Source organism: Lepisma saccharinum, chromosome 3 (genome assembly GCF_977018435.1).
Source record: "Lepisma saccharinum chromosome 3, izLepSacc3.1, whole genome shotgun sequence".
NCBI lineage: Eukaryota > Metazoa > Arthropoda > Insecta > Zygentoma > Lepismatidae > Lepisma > Lepisma saccharinum.
The window spans coordinates 128,118,667-128,145,407 of NC_139231.1; the positions used below are offsets into that span (position 1 = coordinate 128,118,667).

A 26,741-nucleotide genomic window follows, 5' to 3' on the forward strand; every position below is an offset into this window, starting at 1 on the left:
CTTCCTCACCGCCGCGATAAGTATAAGAAGCCGAAAAGCAGCATAAAATAAGAAAATACAATAATATGATTATGTTGTTTCTTTGTACTGCCGAAGTAAAAATACATATCTCCCGACCTCTGTGGTGGAGTGGTTATAGCACAGCGCGCTACGACACCAGGGGTGCCTGATTCGAATCCTAGCCTAGGCATGAGTGTCCCTCCAATTTCATCGTGTCGTCACTCAACCTCATCTTGCGAATAGCCAAAAGGAGCATAAAATGGAAGTAAAATATACCTAATCAGTTTCAATTTAAATGAATAAGTAAGTAATAAAACCTAAAACTTACTACATGTATACAGCCCATTATTAAGCAAGCAAACAACATTTTTAGAAAAGATTTATATATACCCTAATAAACTTAACGCAAGTAAAGGTATACCAATCATCCAGTTTTGCATGTTAAGCTGGAGTTGAACAACTTTTGAAAGTTCAACGAATATTGATTCGAACTTTTAAAGAAGCTCTCTAGAAGCAGCAAGCTTTGTTGAAGAAGAAGAAGCCTTCTAGACCAATGGAAGTTTTGTAAATTGATATAAAAGTGGAGGAAATTCTGAAGTCGACATGAATGGAAGCAGACGATGCACGAGAAAATGTTAGCGTGAATTTTATTGTATTTCTCGAACGAAAGGGGAACTTTAGAACGGTAATCTTGCTTCCGGTGTCAAATATACATCCTATAAATTAATACCGTCAGTGAAAATATGGGATTAAATGAAATGACAATGTGTGACTCTTTACTACACTCGCAAATAAGAAGCATTTATTTCTCTTCTATTGTACATGTGTACAGGGACTCTCAGAGTTCAAGAGTGCTGTATAAATATTGTTGTTGATTTGATTTCGATTTATTTTCGTTGAGTAGGAAAGATTGATTTATTGTAATGTCTTGTGTTTAAATGCACGTTACATTTGTAACTGATTATTTCAATAATATGAAGAAGTTTAAAGTATTTTTTAATGTTAGCAACAGAACTTGTATATTATGAAATTCAACTTGTAAGTTGTGTAAGCATCTGTTCATTTGTGTGTCGTTTGAATTAGAATGTCAGTGTAATGTAGAGTTGTAAATGAATTGCAGTGAATCGTTTTGCGCGAAAGTGTCGAAGTGTAAAAAGTTCATCCCCTCTTTGTGTTGGTACGCCCCTGGCCTACGAGCAGCGTTTTCATGACATGAAAAGATAACGCAATCCTTGGGAAACAGCAAAATTCAAAATCGAAAGAACAACAAGGGAGTGTGGTGGGGTGGAAAACTCATTCCTCGCAATGAATGATCACAGAGTCGCAAACACAACTCCCACAATTCGGATGTCCCTTTTCGTTTGAACCGCATGTGGTAATCTCCGAAATTTTTCTCTGCTCATTCGCATCGCCAGTGATGTTTTCCCTCCTCCGGTATGATCCTAAATCCACCCATTCATCGCTTCTTTCGCCCCCATCCCCCTCTCCTCCCTCCCCTATCCCAGACTACTCTCTCGCTCTCTCTCGGTTTCTCAGTCAGGGTCGGTTGGTATTGATCTCGCAAAATACCCTGCGCATGCCCGAGGACGGCGCAAACTCACCTTTCTTCCCCCTACTCTCTCGCACGCTCGCCAAGTCACTTTAGTTCGCAGTCCCGACGCGCGACTACAGCGCCACAGATTTCCACAAGGGGAGAGAGACGAGCGACTCGGCACCGTTGGTGGGGGTGGGTTCGTTAAAATGTTTCAATGTTATGTGCCAAGGGAGATCGGGAAGGGGGTGGAAGGAGGCGAACTAGTGCTGTGAACACGTAGGTGGTCCGTTCAGTGCGTTGCTTGACACCATGAGCGGAAGTTGGACTGTTCAAGCCCTGCGATAAAGACGATAACTCTCGTGCTCTGTGGCGATAGCAGACGACGTAGTTGCATTCAACCTGCTCGTGCAGTCGAACAGGGGGCGCTGTCTCTGTGCTGTACAACGGAAGAGAATACTTGTCACGTGTCTACAAGATAACCAGTGTTTTTTTTATTTTTGACACCTTCACACTGTGGACTTAGTCTTAAATGTCAGAACGTGTGAACACGTCAGTGCTGGACACTACACCTATGTTCAACATGAAACCCGTTTTCTATTGAGAACATTTATCGAGCTAGAAACTTCTTCATATTTTCTTCTCCAAGTGGTAACAATTTGTAAAAACTGTTGACGATGAGACACTCGATACCTGTGGTTTGTGGACTGTTGATCCTGTTCGGTCCCACTGTCTTTGCCTCCTGGGTCACGTGGTACGGTTCGACTCAGCACGATAATGTTCACGAGACTGATGAGGTCACCGAAAAAACACCGGTCCAATCGCAAGGTAAGTCATCTTCCAATGATTATCATCTTAGACTTTTTATAATTGATGACAAGCAAGGAGTTGCAGTTTAAAATAAAAACTGAAGGTGGAGTTGTTTATCAACGCAAGGGCTTTGGGCTGCTTATGTTTACGAACGTAATAGCTTTTTTATAACTGTGTTTGAACCACACTCCCTTATTTTGAGGTTTGTAACTATTATCCCTTTTAAACATAAATATTGCACGTTTCTTACATTGTAGGATAATTGAGTTGATCTTGTTACATCGAAGTTTAATGTACACGTTTTTAAACACTTATCTGTTACGATTTTTCTGTGTCATGGTTAGTTCATCTTCTGACAGTGATACAATACTCACATTGTACTATTTGTAGGATAGGAATGTAAGGATGGTATAGCTATTGGGAAATGGACTTTGTTTCTTATGAACACTCGGTACGTTATATCTCTGAGCCTGAAATGAAGGACACGCTAAGAATAGGTTCAATTTGTTTTGATATTGTTCTCCACAGTGGGTTAAGTTTGTTACCTAACCTTGCCAAGTAATCATTCAAATGAACATGTTTGAATTCTCACTAGACTATTGTTTCACGTAGTAGTCTAATCTGATACAACCATTGACGTTACAACAAAAAATAGTACTCACAGTTAGAAGTTACACTATACTTACAGTTTGAAATGAGTAACTTAGTTTTTTAGGTGTCGAGTAACGAAATTATTAATTTCTTTTAATTTCTTCATTGCACGTTACAACAGCAACGAACAAATATAACTGTTTGCTAGAAAATAGTGAAATAAAATGTTATTCTTAATTTCTTCTACATTTACCCACACACATTTACTTAACATTTCTTGCGATCAAATGTTTCGCGTCATGTAATTTTTTTATAAAGGTTTACTTTAAATTTTCTTAGCTCCATATTTTTATATTTGGATGTATGAGATTTGTTATAGCTAGGGAAAGGATTTTAAAGTGCAAGATTATGGTCGGAAAAGGGGAAAAAGGGTTTCAAAAAGGTTTTGAAAAAGGTGCTGATAAAATGCCTTTATTCAGATCTAAACCAGTTACATTAACATTATACGAAGACACGTGTAAGTCCACACACACACAAACACACACACACACACACACACACACACACACAAACAAACACAACAGAAGTGAGAACGGCTTGAGAACATTTTACATCTGACAACATGGCCTCGTTTTTTTGTGCGCAATCCTGTACATTGTGACAGCTTGTCAACGGCTTTATCAGATACCACTGATAAAACCGGAAAAGTGTGCGCAATACTGATGTAGCCCCTTTTTGGGTTAGCTTGTGTGGTTTTCAATGTTTCGCACGCATACAGTAAAACTGATTTTACATTTGTATTGAAAATTCTTATATTTGTCTTTATTAACGCACTATGATTGTTGTTATTTAGCGTCGCTTTTCTGTCACTTTTGCGTAACCACGACGATGAGGATGAGTGATGATATAATAACATTCATGAAGGAACACCCACGCCCAGGCCGGGATTCGAACCCGGGACCCTTGTCGTCGTGGAGCACTCTGACACGAGTGTCGTCCGTATCGTATGAAATCCATATGTGAAGATGTTCAGTAATCCGCAGTAAAATGAGGCACACTTACATTCTAAGATAATCGCTTCTCCACGTGATGTTGTCTAACTCTGTGGTGAGGTGCGAACTTGAAATACCAAGTTCGGCAAAGTTGACCTGCATAGCTCTCTGTCATTCTTTCAATGTCCAGTCAATAAAGCGGTATTCGAACCAAAGACCCTTAGCTTACGAGTGTGTTATGATCTTAACTAAGTCACGGAGAAAGGTTCCTGCGTCTTCGTAAATCTAACTCCTCGAATGTGAACTCGCTTTTTTTCCTTTACAATTTGTTTTTGCAACGCTGTCAGTGTCCCATCAGTTTTTTTTTTTACTGCATGAAAATATTACAAGAATCGAATTGTTCCAGTATTCGATTTTTCTGTCCCCTTCTGGAAAAAAATTAAGAACGGCTTGGAGAAAGATGTACTCTTCCCTTCGAAATCATTTTCGGCACTTCAAGTATTCCACCGATGTCGTGTACATTCTGAGCATGTTTTCTCCTCTTCGCCAATTCTCGTGAATTATTCTGTTCTCTCTTGAAGTGCGTTTACATTTATTGTGCTTTCAGCCAAAAGAAATCTATATTCCCGTCGACGGAATTTCAGAGTTGATCTGAATTGTCTGAATCTGAAGCAATTGTCAGTTGTTAGACACTGTTTTTCGCAACGGGAAGACAGGAGCCGATCACAAAAGATGCTGTTGCTGTAGTAAAACCCATTCGGAGTTGTCGCTTGCTATCACTTTGACTTGGTCGTTTCATCAATAGCGTGCATCGTGTATCATCGGTCTGTTGTATTTTTTTCTTTTACAGACTGGAGGGGTCTGTGTCGCTTGTCAGTTCGGGGTGAAAAACCTGTGTTACTTGTCAGTTCGGGGTGAAAACCCCGTGTCGCTTGTCACTTTATTGTGAAAACCCCGAGTCGTTTGTAAGTTCGGTGTGAAAACCCCGTTTCATTTGTCAGCTCGGTGTGAAAATACCGTTTCGATTGTCAGTTCGGTGTGAAAACCCCGTGTCGTTTGTCACTTTGGTGTGAAAACCCCGTGTCGTTTGTAAGTTCGGTGTGAAAACCCCGTTTCGATTGTCAGTTCGGTGTGAAAACCCCGTGTCGTTTGTCACTTTGGTGTGAAAACCCCGTGTCGTTTATCAGTTCAGTGTGAAAACCCCGTGTCGTCTGTCAGTCCGGTGTGAAAACCCCGTGTCGTGTGCCAGTCCGGTGTGAAAACCCTCTGTCAATTGTCAGTTCAGTGTGAGACCCCCGTATCGCTTGTCAGTTCGGTGTGATATCCCCGTGTCGCTTGTCAGTTCGTTGTGAAATCCCCGTGTCGTGTGTCAGTCCGGTGTGAAACCCCCGTGTCGTGTGTCAGTCCGGTGTGAAAACCCCGTGTTAATTGTCAGTTCGGTGCGAGAACCCCGTATCGCTTGTCAGTTCTGTGTGATATGCCCGTGTCGCTTGTCAGTTCGGTGTGAAATCCCTGTGTCGATTGTCAGTTCGGTGTAAAAACCCCCGTTTCGATTGTCAGTTCGGTGTGAAAACCCAATGTCGCTTGCCGATATATAAAAAAAACTTCTATTGGTTTCTCAAATGTACGAAAACAAAAAATCATTTGGTTAACGTTCCTCTTGCACGCGTCCCGCTTAGCGGCTGGAAGCAGGCCGCTTGCCTGAGAAATTGGATGTGAATATCGTACCAGTTCAAGTCCATAGCGCCTTAAGCTTTCAGAGTCGAAGTTTCGTCAAGTTTCTCGTTGGTAAGCACAATGCAGAACGCAGAAATTGAGCTAACTCTGATTAAAAACATGTTATACAGACGTCGGAACGTCCCATCTCTCCCTCTCTCTGCCCTGAATGTTAGTATTTGCCTTCATACGGGTGGGTGTGCTGTGTGATGAAGAATTTATATTCGCTTCTGTGTAGTTCTCTAAGCCGATAAGTGGGTATTGTGCCGGTACAGTAACCTACCGAAGGCATTGTGCATTTTTCTGAATTATTGGGGGGGCACTCCCCCGCCCCATGTTACCAGTCGCCAACGACGCGAGTGGCTTTTATCCTAAATTCCGTAAGGAGGGGGTGAGTTCATTGGTGCATAGAATCAATCAGTTCCAACACGTTTGCCAGCTCGTGATTCTTATAGTTCTTAAGCCACTTTTTGCCAATTCTTGCGCAATGCATATTTTAAAATCCCATTAAACTGTCAGCTCTATAGCCTGGTACTTCCGCAATCTGTTTCTATGATTCTTCCTGTGGTTTCTGAATTAGTTTCAGCCCACTTCAATCCCCCCTCTTCCTTCTTGCCCACTCTTTCCCATTCGTTTTGATTTATGCTTTGGAGAGAGAGACTGGAAAAGAGACTAAAATTGTCCATCGGAAAATGTCCGTAAAGTTCATATTTCAAGCGCAATTCATGCATTAGACATAATCTAAACTCATACCGACATTTTCACTGTCTTCTCCTTTCTCCTAAGCATATGAAAGGAAGATGGCCAGGAATTTGTGAGTGCGCTGAAAAACAACTTTCACAGAAATCCTTTTATAGTGTAAATTGCTGGTCTCACTCATTGCACACTCCTCAAACACCTTTTTTTTCCTTCTCTCATGCCCCGCGTTTCGTCTTCTGACGTCATCGACGATTACTTTCGTTGTTAGGTTTAGGGCACTTAGCACAAATATACTGTAATTTTTATTTAGGGGCTAGACAAAAATGGTATTATTTATGTTAAGAGCACTAAACCTAATATGCCTAACCTAATAACGAAAGCATTTCGCCTGGCATCGGAAGATGAAGGGCGGGGCTTGACTAAAAAGGTGTTTGAGAGGTGTGCGATAAGTAAGACCCGTAAATTTGCAGTGTTGCCAAAGACACCCTTTAGGGCTTTGTTTTCGGTTATCAGGTCACTGAGGTTGGACCAGCACCGTGAGAAGGACTCTTAAGATACTACAGCATGGTTCAAAAGTTTAAACTGTGACTTTCCTTGTTAGTAAAACCAAGAGTTACATCTGTGGCTGGGATTTTCATGACGTTCTACTTTTTTTTTTGGTAAAGATGATGTGTTTCTGAAACATAGCTAAATTCATGTTAATTCTTTGATTTGGTTTATTTTATTTCGCTTTTCTGACACTTCTGACTAATCGCGAGAATGAGTGATGATATGATGAAGGTACATTCACAATGAACACATCACGGAGGTCGGCTACAATTCACGTTAAGAAAAACTAATTGCTTCGTTTACAGGTTTTTTTTCAACTTACATTCCGCCTACTTATTTTCTAATTATTGCCGATAAACTGATGGTGTCCGGTACTGTAAGACTTTCCCCTATATGCATATTTGGACATTTTAACGGGATTGAACATGTTTTGATCAGGTTTGAGTTATATTCCCCATATCTTCCCTTTTGCTAAGTATAGAAAACTTCGTTTGCACACGTAGTTATTTCGGAAATGGAGTTTTCGTTAGGTCCTCAATGTTCAGTCAAGTTGTTTAATTTCTTATATTAAGTCTGTGGAGCAACGCTGCTCTTAAAGGTATATATCCACCACCGTGGATATTTTTCCGAGGTTTATTGGCGCTAGTATAGTGCGCGCTGCTACAAACGTCTGGTACCTGCAATTGAGTCGACCCCTCCATGCAATCCCTTCATCATAGCGAGACGGGATTACCAGGGGCGCGTCTAGTATCTGAACGCTCAGCGAGCAACGTGATCGCTCACGGACAAATAGGCGTTGCTCCGCGAGCGCTGCTCATTTGATCTCTGAACGAACTTGAACCTTGCTCGCCACAGGTTTCAGCCACAGAATATAATGTTTTTGTGTTTCGATCTCGTGAGGCAAAGGGGAAGAAGAGGATGATGGCGGAGTGGCGATCAGTAAGGAAATATTTATGATGAACGGCTTGCGATATAGCGTAATTACAGAGGAAGTTGAAGTAACAGAAGGTGATATAATATTCCATTTCTTGTAATTGTATTAAAATGAAAGTGTTGTTTATTCCAAATAATAAACATTAAATTCTCACCGTAGTTTTGGGAGAGTTATGCAAGGGTGTGAAAATGAAAATGTCGATAGTTTTGTTCACATCAACTATTCTATTTCCATAATTAGCAGCTTTTCAAACACCGAAATCTTGTCCACTCGACGCAGCCACATTGATCACAGATTATTCAAAGGCACTGATATTTTGATCAATGAGCAAACAGCGTCAAGGAAATGATCTTCTCAACGAGCGAAAATCTTGCTCAGCAGCGTCGCTCAGATACTTGACGGGCCCCTGTTTCGGTGGAGCACAGGGTTGCCAGAAACTTCTTACAGAGGCAGGGTGCCATATCTTAGTCCAATTTCCAATAACAATCGTAGCATTCCGTAACTTTTTGAACTCGCCTCGTACATTCGCTGTTCTTGTTTTTGCTCTTTCTCTGTATTGCTCTATCCTGGTTTTTCGTTCCTGTTCCATATGGCACGCGGCAGGTGCATCGGCAGTTACTTGTTATGGAAGTCGTCCCGTCGGACGAAAAAAAGAAGCAACAGCTTTGTTGAAATCTCTGTCGCGGCACGGACACCGGATTAATGAACAGAGCTCGGTTTCCAACTTGGGGTTTCGGGGGCTTTATCGGAATCTGAGATTAGCGGAGCGAACGGGGGAATTCCCTGCCCAGATTGCACTTTGTTAAGACCAAGATCGAACCTGACTTGGCAACCTGGGTGATTTATAGACAGTCTTAATCAAGTGGCGCACGCCAAATGGGATTTTTCTTGTTATTAGATTTTGTAGGATGATGTCGAGTACTGTATATGTTCGTTCATAACCATAGACGTGGAATCTTCTCATGTTTTTCACTTTAAAAAAAGAGGAAATAAACGTTTCGGATAAAGAAGAGAGGGGGTGCGCTTATCACCCTTACCAATCCCCACACCACCGATTTAGGGATGGATATATCCGGATAAAATTTTCTCTCCGGATATCCGATATATGGATTATCCGTATATCCGAATTGTCCGGATATTCGGATTATCTGAAGTGCATTATCCGGACAGTTTTATCGATTATTCGTTGTATGGGCTGTCCACATCTTTTATACGTCATTTTTGTATTTTACTGTACGGTTTTTCTAAGAATCCATAATCGAAACAGTTACTATCCGAATATCCGTTTTGATCGATGATAAATTTAGAAGAACTTCCACTTTGTCCCGGAAATCTCTGCAGCAAGAGAACGAAAACAAGTCTTCCGCGCAAGTAGTGACTCGAGAGGGTTCGACCGATGAACTCGTGAGAGGGAAGTGAGTGCAGCTACCAGCCGTTTCCAGCAGCGCGCACTGTTTTGCTGCTCTTCTCTTATGAACTGCCTTGCTCTATAGATTCCAGAGACGGCGCATAGCAATATTTATTATTAGAACAGGGTTGTTTAAGGTCCAGTAACCCATACTTCAAATGGATTCTGTACGGTTCCGTAACAGGGCCTGAACATTTTTTTCTCGCATATTTTATATGCGTGTTGTTTCATTTCAACACGGAAAGCGGACCGTATTTAAATTGGTGCGGAAATACGATTTCTGGATCGAATTGGAAACTTCACAGATAAGAAAGGTTCTTTACGGTCCAGAGTACATTAAAGCATACTGATTTTCTATCCTGGACGGGAATTGTATTCATTTAAAATTCAGGACCCTTAACAACCCTGTATTAGAAATATCCTCAAACCTTGACAGTGGAATGGTGTGTATTCTTTGCTGGGCGGGCTTTGGTATTTGTTAAGAACTCTCAACATTAATAATCATTGAAATGCGATTTCCGGTATAATGAAAGAAAACCTTTGCCAACAATTGTTCTTGTAACAAATACTCTTTGTCCAATGAACAAAAGTGCAGAAATCTTACCACGCCCACGCCCCAGGAGGCTTTCGTGTCATTGAAAGTCCCTTCGTGTCTGCTGGAAGGGACCAAATAATAGGTGTCGCCCTTGTGTTTGATCCAAGCCTAGTTCCTGTGATTTTGTTTCGAAGAGTTCCAAAGTATGTAATTGACAACTTGCCATACCGCAAGACAAATCACAGGCGTCAGCGGTTTGATGAGGAAAACAATCACGTGGAATCACCACGTAAAGGGAGAGATAAGTACACATGTGAAGGAACTAAAGAAAAAATAAACACTGAGTAATAACTTGCTAGATTTTTCATCCAAAGAAAATAGGCAGTTTTGCGTCGTTTGAGTCATGTCTTTTTTTTGTGCCGCAGACAAGACGAAATCAATGAACTATTGTCTCGATTCGACTGTATGGCAATTTTCTTTGTCAGATACTTTACTAACGTGCAGTGTTAAATGGACATGATTGGGGATAGACGATCTCGAAAATTTGATATCGCGTTATATCGTCACGGACGATACGATACGATATTTTTTCCGTATCGTGATATCGGCAATATATCGTCTCCACGATATATATCGCCAAATATAGTGACTATATATCGTCTAGCTGATATCGCCTGGGCGATAATTTTTCAATATCGAGATATATCGTCTGGACGATATACGTATCGCCCAACACTAGATATGATCCATTGTCTAGTGCCTCTACTTTCACCTATTCTATACTCTTTTCTTTCGTCTTCAGATGAACACTTGTATTTTTGTCCGTGGTAGGTATCGAACCTACGACAGATCAAGGACGTATATACCTAGAATGGTGGGATCCGGACATCCCCGAAAAACTTAGCAAGTCCCAAATTACAGCGCCTAGAATAACGTAGTGTAGAAAACGGCATGCTTCTGCGCTCTCAGGCTGGTTCCACTCGAAAATGATCCGCTAGAGGCGCTGGTGTTGACCCCGGTGCTTGGTGTTCGACTGCTTATAATGGAAGTAAATGGAGTTTTCGCTGCAACGTCTGATTCCTTTACATGAAGCATTTCTATGAATGTGATAATTGCTATGATATTTGGTACAGTGGTCGCAAAGATATTAACGAACATTCTAGACAGTCGACCACGTCCTGTTATCGTCATACTTTCGTTAATAATACGGAAGAAAAAATACGCGTGGAATGTTCTTGGCAACTAAATTTTTGTGTATGAATTAGGTTCATTATTATTATCATCATCATCATTTCTTTTAAAGATATACACACTGAAGCATTTGTATTTTTGATATTTACTGTCTCTTTTCTTCCGCTTTAAACTAATCGCGGCGATGATGATAATGATGATTGCATGAAACGGCAAGGGGAACCCCACAAAACTTTCTTAGTGCCATCGACATGAGTGTAAGGCAACTTTCAAACCAATGGGACAAGCGACACGGGATGTTCACACTGTCACACTAGTGACACACACTTCCAGACTGTAAAACAGCATTCATTGCACATGAGGGTCCAAACAGCAAACGACACGTTCATATGGCGTATTCGCGTGCTACTTGTTACTTCGGTCGGAAAGCTCCTTAAAGGAAGGGTGCTCAGACCGAAGCGACGCGGTACAGGGGGAGTTCCCAACTAAGTGACAAGCGACATGGTGCCTTCAGTCTATTAGCAAGCGTTGCTTGCGAACAACAGATAGGCGACACGATAAACCGCACATTACAACAACAGATCTAGGCGACACGATAAGCCACACGTGTCGCTTTGTCGCTTCTGCGTCGCTCAAACTGGGCCATTTCCTCAATAGCTTGCAACATGTTGCCGTGGTTTGTTGTTCGCGCATACGCGGTGCAATGAGTGTCTTGCTTTAGTGCGATTGCGCACCAAAGCGACAAGCGGCACGCGATACTTAACGCTTGAGGATTTCACCAAGGGAAAGCTGGCCTGTGCTTCCCGTCATGCCGCTACGATGTGAAATGTTGCTCTTGATTGGCTCCTTTCCAAGCAACATGTGTCACTTCGGTATGAAAGTTGCCTTGGACCGAATGACCCGTGTCGCTTTGGTGTGAAATCCTCGTATCGTTTGTCGGGTGTCGCTTTGGTGTAAAATCTCCTTGAGGAAACGGTGCAGTCAGAGCGCTTTTGTCCCTACGGTTCGAAAGGCTGCATTGATTTCCGACTGCTCGCTTTCAAGGGACATTTGTGGTTTGTCGCCTCGGTATGAAATATCTCTCAGGATACTATTTATATTCTAATAACATAGAAAAATAAACTCTAACACACAGTCCAAAACCTGACGTCTGGAATCACATTGCGATGTTTCTTCTTGTGTTACGCATGCTATTTATTTATTTATTCATTTTATTTTAATTTTCTTTCCAAATTAATGCCATTTCGTGACTGCAAATCACTCCACAAATATAACTGTTTCCATCAATTCACTTACCGCCTTTCTAGAGAAACAAATCTACACAATATATTTCAAAAACTAACTAAGCCGCATTACTTTCATAACAAAATTAGCACCTGGGTCGATCGCACTGCCATCTACTTGTCATCGTCTCGGGGAAGCAGTTTCTTGGGTCGTTTTCCACACTACGTTATTCAAGGCGCTGTACCCAAATTATGTAATATTAATACTGGTTTATTGTTGTATAATATGGAGTTGATTTATTTCTGCAGAATTTTCATATAAAGTTACGGGGTGGATTGCGATAATACAGTTTTGCGTTGAAAGTTCCTGCGAAAATTCATGTATATCACTGACTATTAACAACAAGGGAAATCGAGGTAATTCTGAACAAAGAGGTAATGGGAAACACCAAGTTTCCTGCTTTGCTTCCTTGATAAGAGTGATCCAATTGGTGTCGCCACCTAGCGCCTGTCAACTTAAAGTTCAAAGTGGTGGGAACTTTTAAGAGCTTCTGATATTAAAAAGCGAACTTAGTCACAAAGGTTACCCATCGGTCAAGGCTTTTGTAAGCCCTGCGTCAGGTCAACCTTGCAGCAGGTTTTAGCATATGTAGATCCAAACGTGCGCGCAAGAATATAGTTCCACTGAGACGGGTTCTATTCCGACACAACTGCATACTTGCAAGAAAACAGTTATTTAATTTGTAATATACAGACAAAATAATACATTGATTAGCAGGTATGGACTTAATTGGTTGCAATCACTGTGCAGACGAACTTAGAACCGCAGATTCGCCAACTCGAATCTGTAATGCGTTGAAGAGACATTGAAACTTTAGAGCGAGTCGAGCGAGACTGAATGCGTTGCAGAGCGCGTGAAATCGCTGATACCAGTGTTGCACCTCCCACTATTTTAACCCTATGTTTATTGTAGAGCGGCGAGAATGGCTGAATCTCCTGTTCAGCGCGCGGTTTTACCCGAATGTTATTTTGGGCTTCATCCGAAAGGAAATGTTCTTCAAAGTCAAGCAAGTTGTTTTAAATGCATAATCCTCCTTGCGGCAACAAGATCAAAGTAAAACAGGGCGTGAGGTGATTTGCCGTCAATGTGCACACGAATTGTATCACGGGTGTTGAATGATTTGCGGTTTGAGTTTAGCAAGAGGAAACGATTGTTTGTTGTTTGACGACAAAAGAATCTCCGCGGTATTAAAATATATCGCAGTGAGAAGAAACATGTTTATTATTTGGACGAGACGTCCTTCAACTCGGTGGGTGGGGGAAGGGGTAATAAAACATGGAAGGATACCACCATGCAAAACCACCGCCAGGGCTGAAGAAACCGACGATGAGGGGAAGGGGGAGGCTTATTGTTTCACCCACTGGCGGCAATGAAAGCTTTGTTGAAGGCGCATATTTACTGTTCCGCGCAAAGAAAGGGAAGGGTGATTATCAGCAAGAAATGGACAGACCAAGATTTGAATCCTGGTTTAGTGAAGTGATTCATAAATTGAAACCAGAGTAATAGCGACAGACAATGCACCTGATTGTATATATCACCAATAACAAATCATGCTTTTTTGGTGGTACAACTTGAAGTGCGTGTGTCTTACAGTAACGGATGTATTGCGAACGAAGCAACCAAGTTTTTCATAAATCTATTTCTTTCTAAACCAAAAACAATAATTTGTCATTAAATTCAAGAGGAGCCTATCGTTGTTTACTTTTATCTTTGTTTATTTTTATTTTTGCGTGCTCGAAATATACACACATGCTCTCATGTTTAGAAGTTGTTTCGCTCTTATATTAATGACACATTTATTAAATAATATATGCGCAGAAAGTACTTTTAAAATGTTATGTTTCAGGAGACAAAGAGAAGCAAAAATACAATCCACTTGACATGCATGCGGGTTTTGATGTGTTGTGCGGTTGGCAATACTGTAGATTTTCTCAGTGTCTCCGATGTAAGCAGCTCGGCGGTTGAGGAAAGACTGGCACGGAAGATTCTGAGCTCAGTTCTCGCGCGGATTGATACATAAAACCTGCTGCAAGGTTAACCTGACGCTTGGCTTAGTTTGTTCGGTCTCTCGAAATGAACTCTCTTTAATGGTTGGTTGATTTGGTGTTTTAAGTCCACTTTATTCACAGTAGGGCTCATTGGTACTGGACCTACAGTTTAAAGTGGGATCCGAACCACCATGTGCCTCCACCGGGTATCGAACTCGGGACCCCTTGATTACAAGGCGGCGACGCTACCACTGCTCCATCGGGAAGGTCGAACTCTCTTTAATGATATACACGGAGAGGGGTAGTAATTAAGAACAACCAGGTTTGTTAAGGCTCAGGAACCCACAAATTCTAATGAGTTCTTTGGGGTTCCGTAACAGGACCAGAACCTTTTTCTCGCACAATTTAACCCTTTACTGGAAGTATGTGTCTGACAGACACGCATGGTTTTTTTCTCGTTGTGCTGGCATCCCTGTATGTTTCTGTGAAGCGAGCTCCTCAATACCTTCATAATTTTTTTTTCTTAGTTTGGTGGTGTGATTCATTGTTGTCGGTCGCGCTTGTGTGTTAGCTGATAAGAGCTTTTTTGTAACCTACCGTGTCTGAGAGGCACAATAACGTAAGTTTTTTTGCGTGTCCCTTGGGGACATACTTCCAGTAGTGGAGTTTTTTGGACACAAGTATTATTGATGTTGATGATTAGAACTTAGTTATTATGGAGGAAGGACCTTCTACATCTAGGAAAAGGAAACTAAGCGATGTAGCGAAAGTGGGTGAACCCAATTTTTGCGCCAAGGTTTCAAAAATGTGGGAAGAAATGGAAAAAGAAGACGGGCTAGAAGAGGAGATGGAAGATCTATTTTCTGATGATGATTCCGATGTGGACTCCATGTTCATTCTTGTGACATATGGTTCTTCCACTGATGATGAAGATTGTCGTAATATCGAAGCTAGTATTTCGTCTGTAAGTTGCAGGACAAATAAAGAGAATGACGTTCCAGCTTTCTTTCAAGGTAAGGAAGGATATTCTTGGGAATCTAAAGAACCAACAAAGACTAGACGTGTTCCTCGTCAAAATATAATACGAGGAATTCCAAGCTTGACAAAGATTGTTAGAAATTTAGGTGAAAATCCTCAAATGGAAGATATTTGGTCTCTAATTTTTGATGACGACATTATTGATCATATTCTGTTGTGGACAAATGTAAAATTAGAGAAAACAAGAATTAAAGTCAAAGAGCATCAAAAGAGCAATTACAGACCAACTCATAAGTGTGAAATAAAGGCACTTTTAGCTCTTTTTATGCTTACATCAATTTGTAAGTCTGGACATTAGGATATGGTTTTCCTATTTTCTACTGATTCTATGGGTAGACCCATATTTAGATCAGCTATGTCAGTGAAGCGTTTCTAAATTTTGTTACTCTGCCTCTGATTTGACGACTCTGAAACAAGAGAAACACGGAAGGAGACAAGCAAAGTTGCATTTTCATAAAAAAAGAAAAGTTTTTCTCAATAATAGTTATTTTTTCTTACGTAGCACTTGCGTTGTGTATGTATTTTGAAATAAATTTTATAATATTAGATTTTAAGAATAAATCTATGTAATACTTTGCAAGGAAACAAAAGTTTCGGCGTTCCGTGTCTGTCAGACACATACTTCCAATTATGTAATAAAAAATCATACTTCCTGTTAAGGGTTAAATTCGGTCCAAGTTGCGTATTAATAAAAAGGTTCTCTACGGTCCACAAACCATTTACTCTTCCTGATTTTTTTCTCCTGGACCGGAACAACTGAAACAATTTGAGGTGAAATTTCGTGCCGTTACAATATTAGAGGAAACCTATATACACCGGGACGAGAGGGCGAGAAGTCCGTTCTGTGACAAATTGTTATGACCCATCTTCTTTAATGGCACACTGACACCCGCATACATTATCCTCACACATGGTGCGAGAGGACCGATGGGCCATAAAGCAAACATCACGGAGGGGGAGGAGGGAGTGGCGCCCTGCAAAATTCTCTGGAATTTCCGAAATAATCGGTTCGTGGCTTCCAAAGTAAACAAACGCATTGCTGTTATCACGCGAGGCGTAATTTATGTTGTTGTCTGGGACTCTGGGTTCGCGATGGAGGTTCAGAAATTATGCGAAAGGTGGCAGAAACTGTAGTCGAGAGCCGCAGAAAGAAGATTCTTGGAAAAGCAGGGATGTTGCGGGGTTATTTCGTTGATCGAAAGAAAAATAAATATACATTGAAGCACAGTTTATGTTACATAGTCGCAATATTCTCAAATTTTCTTATTAGAGTTTCATTAACCATATTAACCACGTTCAGACAATGTATCTTGAAATTTCATAAGCATTTCTTTACTATCACGTACGATTCCTCTGTTATTGCGAACCAAAGCATCATTTCTCTTTCGATCAGTTAGGCCAGTCAATAAGGCGGGAAAATAACCTAAACTTTCTCGCTCATCTAGCACCCAAACGAAGCATCCTAGAAGAAAAATGCACAGAATATTTTTTGTAGAGAATATTATGTAGATTATTTTCCATCATAACCTCTTTTGCTATAAAGTGCTTTCCAAGCGAGATATTTGCAAAAAAACTGATTTTGGGCGCCATTTTTCAAAGATGGCGGCCAAATCCGGGGTGGTACAGGGGTGCAAAATTAATGTTATTAAGAACCCTTTTAGGAAGATGATAAAATTTGTTCCAGCTTTCCCTAATTTTTTTCCTTATTGGACCCCAAAATCATCCCTTGTTGACTGGCCTAAGTGGTGTATTTGTGTTTACATTACAGGTGCACTGGTTTTTATTTTTGCGAGAAATTTCTGCGGCCAAGCGCCTTCAAGTGGCCGACTTTAGATGTCACCACGTTCGATTGATTTGGTTTATTTACTTCAGTTTTCTGCAGTGGCGTATACTGACTCCAAGATCTGGGCTATCTTGCTATATCACGTGGTCTTAGGCTATGAATAAAAATAAATTTACCAACTCATAAGAAATCAGGTTGCCAACTCATAGGAAATCACGTTGCCAACTCATAGGAAATCACGTTGCCAACTCATAGGAAATCAGGTTGCCAACTCATAGGAAATCAGGTTGCCAACTCATAGGAAATCACGTTGCCAACTCATAGGAAATCAGGTTGCCAACTCATAGGAAATCACGTTGCCAACTCATAGAAAATCAGGTTGCCAACTCATAAGAAATCAGGTTGCCAACTCATAGGAAATCACGTTGCCAACTCATAGAAAATCAGGTTGCCAACTCATAGGAAATCAGGTTGCCAACTCATAGAAAATCAGGTTGCCAACTCATAGGAAATCAGGTTGCCAACTCATAAGAAATCAGGTTGCCAACTCATAGGAAATCAGGTTACCAACTCATAAGAAATCAGGTTGCCAACTCCAGAATCAGCATCATCATCTCACTGATATGAGAATAATTGCAATTTCTGATCGATTTTCCTCCTGTATTTTATTCTCTAGACTTCTGGCTTCGCAGATAGCCTAGGTAGCCTAGAATATACGCTCCTGGTTTTCTGTCACTTCTGGCTAATCGCAAAAGATGAGGATGAGTGGTGATATTGTGAAATTGATGAAGAGGGACTCTCAAAGAACGCCCAGGCCGGGATTCCAGGGTTCGAGTCCCTGGATGTTCTTTGTGAGTGACCATTCAAGAATATCTTCTTGTTACGCCCCTACGTAATGCAATAATGCGGCGTTTAAAATGTTGATTTTAAAAGCAATACTTCTCATAGTATGACACAATTCTGCAATTCTGTCTAATGGTTATTCTTTCTGGTTGTTAGGAGATGTTAGTAGTTTATCGAGGCGATGATGTAAGCTGATTCAAACGTATTGTTTCTGTAGAGTGATTGCATTCGAGATTAATATGGTAATTTTTCAATTAAGTGTTTCATTGTAAGTGTAAATTATGTGGAACTAGGGTGGCTACCACCGGGAATTCCTTGAATTCCGGGAATTTTGCGTGAATTATTTGTTCCGGGAATTCTGCTTGAATTTTTCTCCGTAGACGTGAAAAATGAAACTTGTATTAATCCAAATCCCATTGAATTTGTACAAATTTATAAATGGCCTGAGGCAATTTTTTCACAGTTTAATTTTTAATTATATCGAGGAAGGAAAATAGGGCTGCGTGGAGAATAATACAGAATTCTTTCAGTTATCATAATTCGTTAGTGTCTCTTGCAGAACATCTGACAGACGGAAGATAAGATATCTTGAGGTTGATTAGGTAAATTTCAGTTTGAAATTCTTACGCAATTAACAATTTTTCATGAATTTGTATATCCTGTAACATTTGTGACTTGTGCTTGTAGATATATTTCGAGTCTGAGTGTGTGAAATGACACCTTAAATGGAATATTTTAAATGTTTATACCGTTTAATTGAATTAAATTAGATTTTTGGACACATTGCAATAACACAGACCCTTTATATTGTTAATATATTTGTGTGTGTGGGCGGTGAGAAGCGGTAATACGCAAGGTTGAAATGGAGAAAACATCTGCTTGAATTTTTGGAAAGTTCACCTTGAAAACCGGGAATTATACTTGAATTTTATCATGGTCCTAGAGTGGCCACCCCTAACATTAGCGGAAGTTGTATTTAGTGATGAATAGACCTCAGATTTTTAGGTTCTAATAAGTGTGGTTTTAGGTTCCTAAAATAGGGTCTAAAAATCCTAAAATAGGTTCTAAAAATGTTAAAATAGGTTCAAGAAATGTTAAAATAGGTCCTAAATTTAGGATCAATAAATCCTGAAGTAGGTCCCAAAAAAATTGAAATCGTTTACAAAGACTGAAAAATATTGATTAGGTAGCTACAATAGTTAAAAACAAAATTTCAAAATAATCTCAAGAAATTTTAATAAGTTGCATGCATAAAAAACAAATATTAATTTTTTAACCAAATTTTCATTTCTATACATCATTTTTCAAAATTACCCACAAATTATTGTAATACTTACTATACTTGTGCTGTTAGCAAAAGTATCTTGTTTATATGAAAAATGAAGTATGTATAATTTGCTGCACAATACCTGGGTGGTTACTCACTGGAAATTCCTTGTATTCTGAGAATTTTGCGTGAAAAATTGCAACTTCTATTAGTCCAAATCCCATTGAATTTATACATATTTTTAAATGCCAAGGCAAGTGTTTCAAGATGAAGGAAAAGAAAGCTGCGTTGAAAATAAAACATAATTCTCTCAATCCGTTTACTTTGTTAGTGTCCTTTGCTGCTTCGTGGAACTTGCGCCGGTGTAAATTCCGCCGACAAGAAAAACCGTGGAAACAGCGTGATGAATGGGGAAGTTGCGCCGAAGACGCATTGTTGCCAACCTGAAATCAAATACTCCAAATCGTCGAAGATAATAAATAAACACATACCAATACAGAATCATACTTGTTGCTTATATTTCCAAGTTGCATACATTAGAAATCATAATTGTTAACATAATTTCGTTACATAACAATGATCATTGGTCATTCTAAAATTACAGAAAGTACATTACATTCTACATTATACAGAAAGTACATTTTGAAACACATGACAAACATTATCCAAATCTTTGAACATACCCCCCAAGCTTCGAAGACATCTCGTCAAGTCCCCTGATTTTTCATAATCCTGTAGAATATTCCTTATCCTTTGATCCAAACTGACGGCACACTTTCGTCGCTTTCCACGAACTCCTCCTAACTCAATGTCCTTCAGTCCAGTCGTCTGATGGCATCTTCTTTCAACTTACCGAGGAAAAGAAAGAAGTTAGGCTGTCTCCTACCAATGGAAGAATTTAACTTTCTATGCCATCCCTCAACACTGTTGTTAGGTCTGTGACGTTGGTTGTGGCAATTCCACAGAGGAATTCTATGTTTGTCAAGCCATGTATCAACTAAATAATCGTTGAACTGTCGCTTGTCGCTTTGCGGCGAATCCTCCATGATTGCAAGGAACCCAGCTTCGACATCAGTAACTGGGAGATGTGGCAATGCAGCGCACATCTTGACATGTCGTCTAATATCTTCGTTCTCGGTGTACTGTCCGCTTAGACCCACTCTCTGAACTGCCCTCCACAGCGCTTGGTTGAAATGGAAATTACATCCTTTTATATCCACTGCAGGCCAAGCATCCTGTGCTGCTGAAAATGTCCATCATTATGGTCTTGGGATTTAACTCCGGACACCACTCGTTGACTAGATTAAAAAGTCGTAGATAAGTGCAACGTTTCTTATCTGGAAGAAGAGCGTACATTGCTGGTATAACACAAGTCACCTCGTCAGTATATTCCCTGCATCTACGTGAATAGTGTACAACTGAGTGAACTGCTTTGGTCAACTGTCGAAAGTTCCGTCGGCAAAGGTACAATTGGTATTTTCCATAAAATTCCTGTTCATATTTCTATTCCTAGGGAAAGTGAAAGGTGTATTTCTATTCGTATGGAAAAGTGACAGGTGTTTCTCTATTCGCAGGGTAAGTGAAAGGTGTAGTTCTATTCGCAGGGAGAGTGAAAAGTGTAGTTCTATTCTATTCGTATAGAAAAGTGACAGGTATTTTTCTATTGGCTTACCCTATTCTATTCGTAGAAAAAAATGAGTAGAACATGGAAAGGAGTGTAAGTGGGGTTTGCAACACTTAACGCAAAATCCATGCCGGCGCAAATTCCACTGGCGCAAAATCCCCGCACCCGTTCTTTGCAGAACAATCTATCTGACAGACGGAAGATTATTGCAAAATAAGATCTGTTGAAGTTGATTAAGTAAATTTGAGTTTAACATTCTATTTTATTTCGAGCCTGAGTATGTGAAATGGCAAATGTAAACTCTCCATCTTAAAATAAACATTTGTACAGTTTAATTTATTTCAATTAGAAATTTTGGATGCATTGGAATCACACGGTCCCTTTATATTGTTAATATACAACGTATTTGTGTGTCTGTGTGCAGGTGGTGAGAGGCGGTAATTCAACAGGCAGAAATAGGAAAAACATCTGCTTGTATTTGCCATCACGACTTTTTAACAATATTTCCACGTTATCCATAGTCAAACTCTGCCTTTTATGCTGAAAATGATCTTTCAACAGAAGCATTAGCAGTGGCGCAAATTTGATTTTTTTAGAAATTTGAAGTTTGCATTTTGGACTGTGCAGGTAGCAGTGGTGCCAGACATGTTGTTTAAAACTTTGAAAAACCACCATGGACTTGGGGGGAGGTAAATCGACAGAGAGCGTGTTTCAATCACGTTAGTCACTGAATTTTTCGTCACGAAACTGAACAAATTCTTCTGCGTGATATAAGAATCCTGCAAAACCTGAAAAAGGGTTCGATTTAGGTGCATAAATCTAAAATAGGTTCTAAAAAGCAAAATAGGTTATTTTAGGCACTATAAAACTAGGTTAAAAACCTAAAATCCGAGGTCTAATGATGACTTGACTGATATTGTGGATGCTTACGATGTTTCATCCAATATCTAGGCTGGTAACATCTGCATTCTCCGTGAAGGCAATGACCGTATGTTTCTTAAAGTAATTAAAACCTCTAAACGTAACTATCTAATCATTACTTACCCTCATCGTCGCGATTGGTCTAAAAGTTGCAGAAAAGTAAAGTAACAAATATACACCATCAACAATACAGCAACATCTCTGTACCGTCCCTTCTCGGGACGCCTATTTACAAACCCTATAGTGCTGCAGAACCAGAGGTATATAACACTTTCTTATTGGCTGTGTGAACCGGAAGTGTTTATGTTCCGTGTCCATTGTCCCTTGTTTCTTCATTTACAGCAAAAGTATGGGAAAAATTAGACTTGTGATTATATAGTAATAAAGTTTGTAAAAGATTGTCGAAATTATGTTAAGAATATACGTTTATATAATAAAATATAATGTTTAAAATGCTATACGTTGGATATACATAATTTTCTCAATAGTCATTGGTAGTTACAATTTTTGCTCTGATGTGACTTTAAATAGAAAAATCATTCACTTCAAGGAGAGTTATGATTTCTGTCTTCTAAAACATTAATTTAAATAATTTTGCTAAAAAATGAACCTTATTGTAAATGGGTTTCTTATCTTGTTGGGATGGATATCTGAAATCTACACTGTTAATTTGAACCCTGCCATCTAGCGTTAACTTGAAGGAACGCTGCCGGAATGGCAGCCAATCAGTAGCCAAATATCGCTGGAGGTTCAGCAGTACTATAGGGTTTGTAAATACACTCTCGGGACAATCCCTACCAAAAGGGAGTTGGTGGGTGTCATAACCGCCTTGGCCAACGTCAAAGACAGGAGATGCCACAATGATTGCCGGTTAGTAAAAAAAGGTTACTTAACCCCCTTTCGAAAATACTTACAAGGGAGGTTATATAAGTGTCCCCCTCCGATTTCATGAAACTTGGCAGGTGTATAGAGGGGGCGAACGGAAGAAATACGTGTTTTTTGTTTCGGCTAAAAAACTGTTCTTGGGGGCAAACCCCCTTCAAATGTCAAGATGACGACAAATTGAAGTGGGGCTCTGACCCCTGTGTCCCCTTCAGATTTCCATGAAATTTGGCAGGCGTATGGAGGGGCCTTATGCCCCCTGTTTCTTCCTATGCCATATTTACGTGGTTTCGGGGTCAGATCCCCACTTCAATTTCTCCTTGACATTTGAAGGGGGGGAGGGGGTGCCTTCTAAAACCGTCTTTTCTAGCTGAAACACGAAAACACGTATTTCTTCCTTTGGGCCTCTCTATACACCTGCCAAGTTTCATGGAAATCTGAGGGGGACACTTAGATAACCTCCCTTGTTAGTATCCCTACTTCCTTTCCTCGCTTTTGAAAATTCTGGATACACGCCGCTGCCAAATGCAAGAACTTGATTTGCATCCGCTGCGTCATGACTCTAACCTCTAACTCAAGTTCTTATTTCAAGGAACACCGTAACACCGCGAGAGTAACATTTGGCATTCCTCTTTTGGAGTACAAAGAGGACGAAGAGGCACTAGAGAAAATACACAAGCGGGAAGGGAAGGTCTACAAAAGGCAGCAATAAATTCAAAGGAGAGAGGAAAAGCAAGGTGTTCCGGTGTGACGCGTCCTTCTTGTAAAGCACCCTTGTCCTCGCTTATCTACGGTGTCTCTTTTTTTCCTTTCGTTCCCTTTTATGGGCCGGTCTTCATTGCCCATAAAAAATTGGGCCCGGAATCACCTTTCCGGGAGACACTTGTGCGTCCTTCTCCGGTGAGCTCCGGAGGATATTATCCTCTCTTGCTATTGGTGGATTTTTTCGAGGAGGCTTTATTGAAACGCAGTATTGCGAAATTTTTCCTGTACCGTACGGGACATGAATTTTGATGTGTAACTCGCCTTTTTCTTGATATGCTTATGTTAAGAAGGGATATGAAATACTGTACTTGTTTGCGTACCTTTACCGAGCAGTACGACGCTGGGGGTCCCGGGTTCGAATCCCGGACTAGACGTGGATGTTCTTTGGGAGGTACCTTCATCACACGTGTATCATCACTCATTCTCATCTTCGTGATTAGCCAAAAGTGGCAGAAAATAAACAATCAGTCCAAATATATTTACAGAAAGCTACGTTTGTTTCTCCTGGTAAGTTAACATACGAAGCCATTTACATGATGTAACCTTGCCACTGAAGATTCCGGGTTCGAGTCTTGGCCTGAACTTGTGTACCTTTATGTACAGGGTGATCCGTTTGAGATGTCAGAAAAATAAACCGTTATCTACAAGAGGTCGATGTGGATATCTGTGAGCAGTTCGTTGTAATACAAGCAGAAAGGATGTAAGTTTCGAGTGAGTGGAGGTTTACAGACTTCAGCCACCTGGCGGCGCTAATGTGCATGGTGACAAAAGTGGTGGTCACCACGTCACAACAGCGCACACAGTATGTCGCATGGTACGAGAAATTTTCGGGTATTCCATGCATGCTACTGCCACCACGCAGCTGAAGACTGTAAACCTCCAATGACTCGAAAGTTACATCCTTTCCAGGATTCAAACCTGGGTCTCTGGCATACCATGCCACGTCTCTACCCACTGAATCAGAGCCAACCCTGGTTTTACGTTTCTCCTGTTTTTACCTCTGTGGAATTGTCTCTGTTATACTGCAACGGGGCATGTTGCCTTTGAAACACTGATGACATCGATACTGCCTTGTTTCTCCCATGTGCAGCTGCATGTTACGTAATAATTTGGTACATGTAGGTAACACAATCGACCACCCCAAGAGGGGTTGTAACCAGGCACGTATCTGGAAGTACATTTCGGGGTAGTGGTCCGACGAAGTGTTTCAATAATAATAATAATAAAATAATTATATTTAATTTAATTAAAATAATGTTAATGAAATATGTCAATTAATATGTTATTATTACACGAGTAGTTAAAAAGATGGTGAAATAATACATATATAACAGCCAAGATGCCAAAACTAAGGGGGGGGGGCAAATACAGTATATTTCCCTTTGCAGATAAAGGGCCTCTTCGATGGCGCAGTGGTAGCGTCATCGTCTTGTAATCTAGGGGTCCCGGGTTCAATACCCGGTGGTTCGGATCCCACTTTAAACTGTAGGTCCAGTCCCGATTAGTCTTACTCTGCATAAAGTGGACTTAAAACACCAAATCAATCAACCTTTGTAGATAAGGTTTAGCATACTGCTGGGGCAAAAGTACCGAATCGCGCCCCTAATTGCCCTTACATGTAGTTAAGATCGAAAAAATTTGTATAAAAACAACTGGCCTGCAAGGATATTAATGTCAAATGGAAAAAGAATTCAATATTTATTGAACAACCAAAAAGGAGTTAGATCCAATTCACGAAAAGTAAAGTTTCTGATTAATATTTTATGCATATTATTATGAGTAGTAGTGTGCATAAATCTTTGGAACTGTCCTTCAAAGCCGAATGATCTCAATTCTTCCTTCCCTTCCAATAAGTTCAGCGGAAAATTAATAACCATCGATTACACTGGGGAACAGTGAAATTGCGGCACAGTGTTTGAGAGCTAATTTAGGGCGACTTCATGCTGCTGAATAATGATATAATAATATATTTCCTGAATTGGCTCTAATGTATGAAATAAATGCAACTAAACCAAAATGGCGGAAACATAAGACATACATATAAATGAACTTCCAACAACAACTTAATATTTCTTCTTGTGATTACAATCACTTTTATAAAAATAAATTTATATAGGTCTATGATCATAATAATTAAGAAAATATGTACACACATATATACAACTATGTGAAACGTTTTCTATACGATTTCCTGCTGTATTGCTTTTTTAGGACAATCCCTCTGTAAGCTCCAACAGTAGTCGGCCATCATGTGGCGATCCCACCGTCCCTGGTACCTTTCTTCCATTACCCTTATATCCTGATGGAACCTTTCTCCCTGTTCTTCACTAAAATCACCAATGTTCTCAGGGAATCTGTCAATGTGGCTATGTAGAAAATGTATATTCACACTCATATTAGCTCCCAATTTCTCAAAATTTTTCAACATATTTCCAACTATATCGCGGTAGTTTTCTGCTCTGTGATTCCCAAAAAGTTTTCGACGACGGACACAAAGCTCAGTCAGCCCTCAGATTCGATGTAAGACATGTAAGTTGTAAAATTGGCATCATTTATAAGTGTACGAATTTGTGGTGGTCCGTCCAAGATTCCTGCCTTCAATTTTTCAATACTTAGTCCTGGAAAAGTGTGGCATATATATTTGCAACAATCACCACTTGTATCTAAGGCCTTGACAAACTGTTTTATCAACCCAAGTTTAATATGCAGTGGCGGAAGGATGATTTTGTCCCTATCTATCAGCGGTTCATGAATTATATTAGCTTTTCCCACTAATCTTTTCCCTTGGGGGCCAAACTTTTATCGTCCAATGCTTTTCTCTAGAACGACTATCCCACAAAACATAGGAAACAGGGATATTTTGTGTACCCACTTTGCTGTCCTAGTAAAAAATTCACAATCTTCAAATCCACACACACAAGCCACTTATGTTCAGCACATTCAATTTTTTTCTAAAACCATTTTTATGTTTTGGCATTCTTCCTTAAGCTTTGTTGAGTGTCCGATATATTGCCTAGCAATGCTTCATAAGTTGACTAGCAACAATTTACAAATAATAAATAAGTTTCTTAAAGGGAATTTCAGCCCATTATCAAAATTTGATATTACCGAGAAAAGCGTAGAGTAATTTTACCTCCTACATTTTCCATGGTGTGTTTATTTTAATAACTGGAGTCAATTCAACTGAACCAATCATACAATTGGCAATCACAGCTGTTTTGTGTGCTGAAACTGTTATTAAACTTTATGCCACAAAATAAAATATTTTTTTGTTCCCCAGTGTTATGTAATGCTATTATAGAGGCTAATTTATATAATGCTATAATTATATTATACAATGCTATAATGATAAACAATTATATTTTGACTTGGTAAGTCTTTCGGGAGGGG

At 40.0% G+C, this 26,741-nt stretch overlaps 1 protein-coding gene across 1 annotated transcript in view; it reads left to right on the forward strand.

Annotated features, from left to right (window-relative positions):
* Positions 1–1,696: 1,696 nt before the first annotated feature.
* LOC145985677 (kielin/chordin-like protein) overlaps positions 1,697–26,741 on the forward strand; it is a 372,561-nt gene continuing 347,516 nt past the window's right edge. Inside the window, exon 1 of the mRNA XM_083119745.1 lies at positions 1,697–2,359. Coding sequence (XP_082975871.1) covers positions 2,209–2,359 — 151 coding nt within the window. The 5' untranslated portion in view covers positions 1,697–2,208. The remainder of the gene's footprint in view (positions 2,360–26,741) is intronic.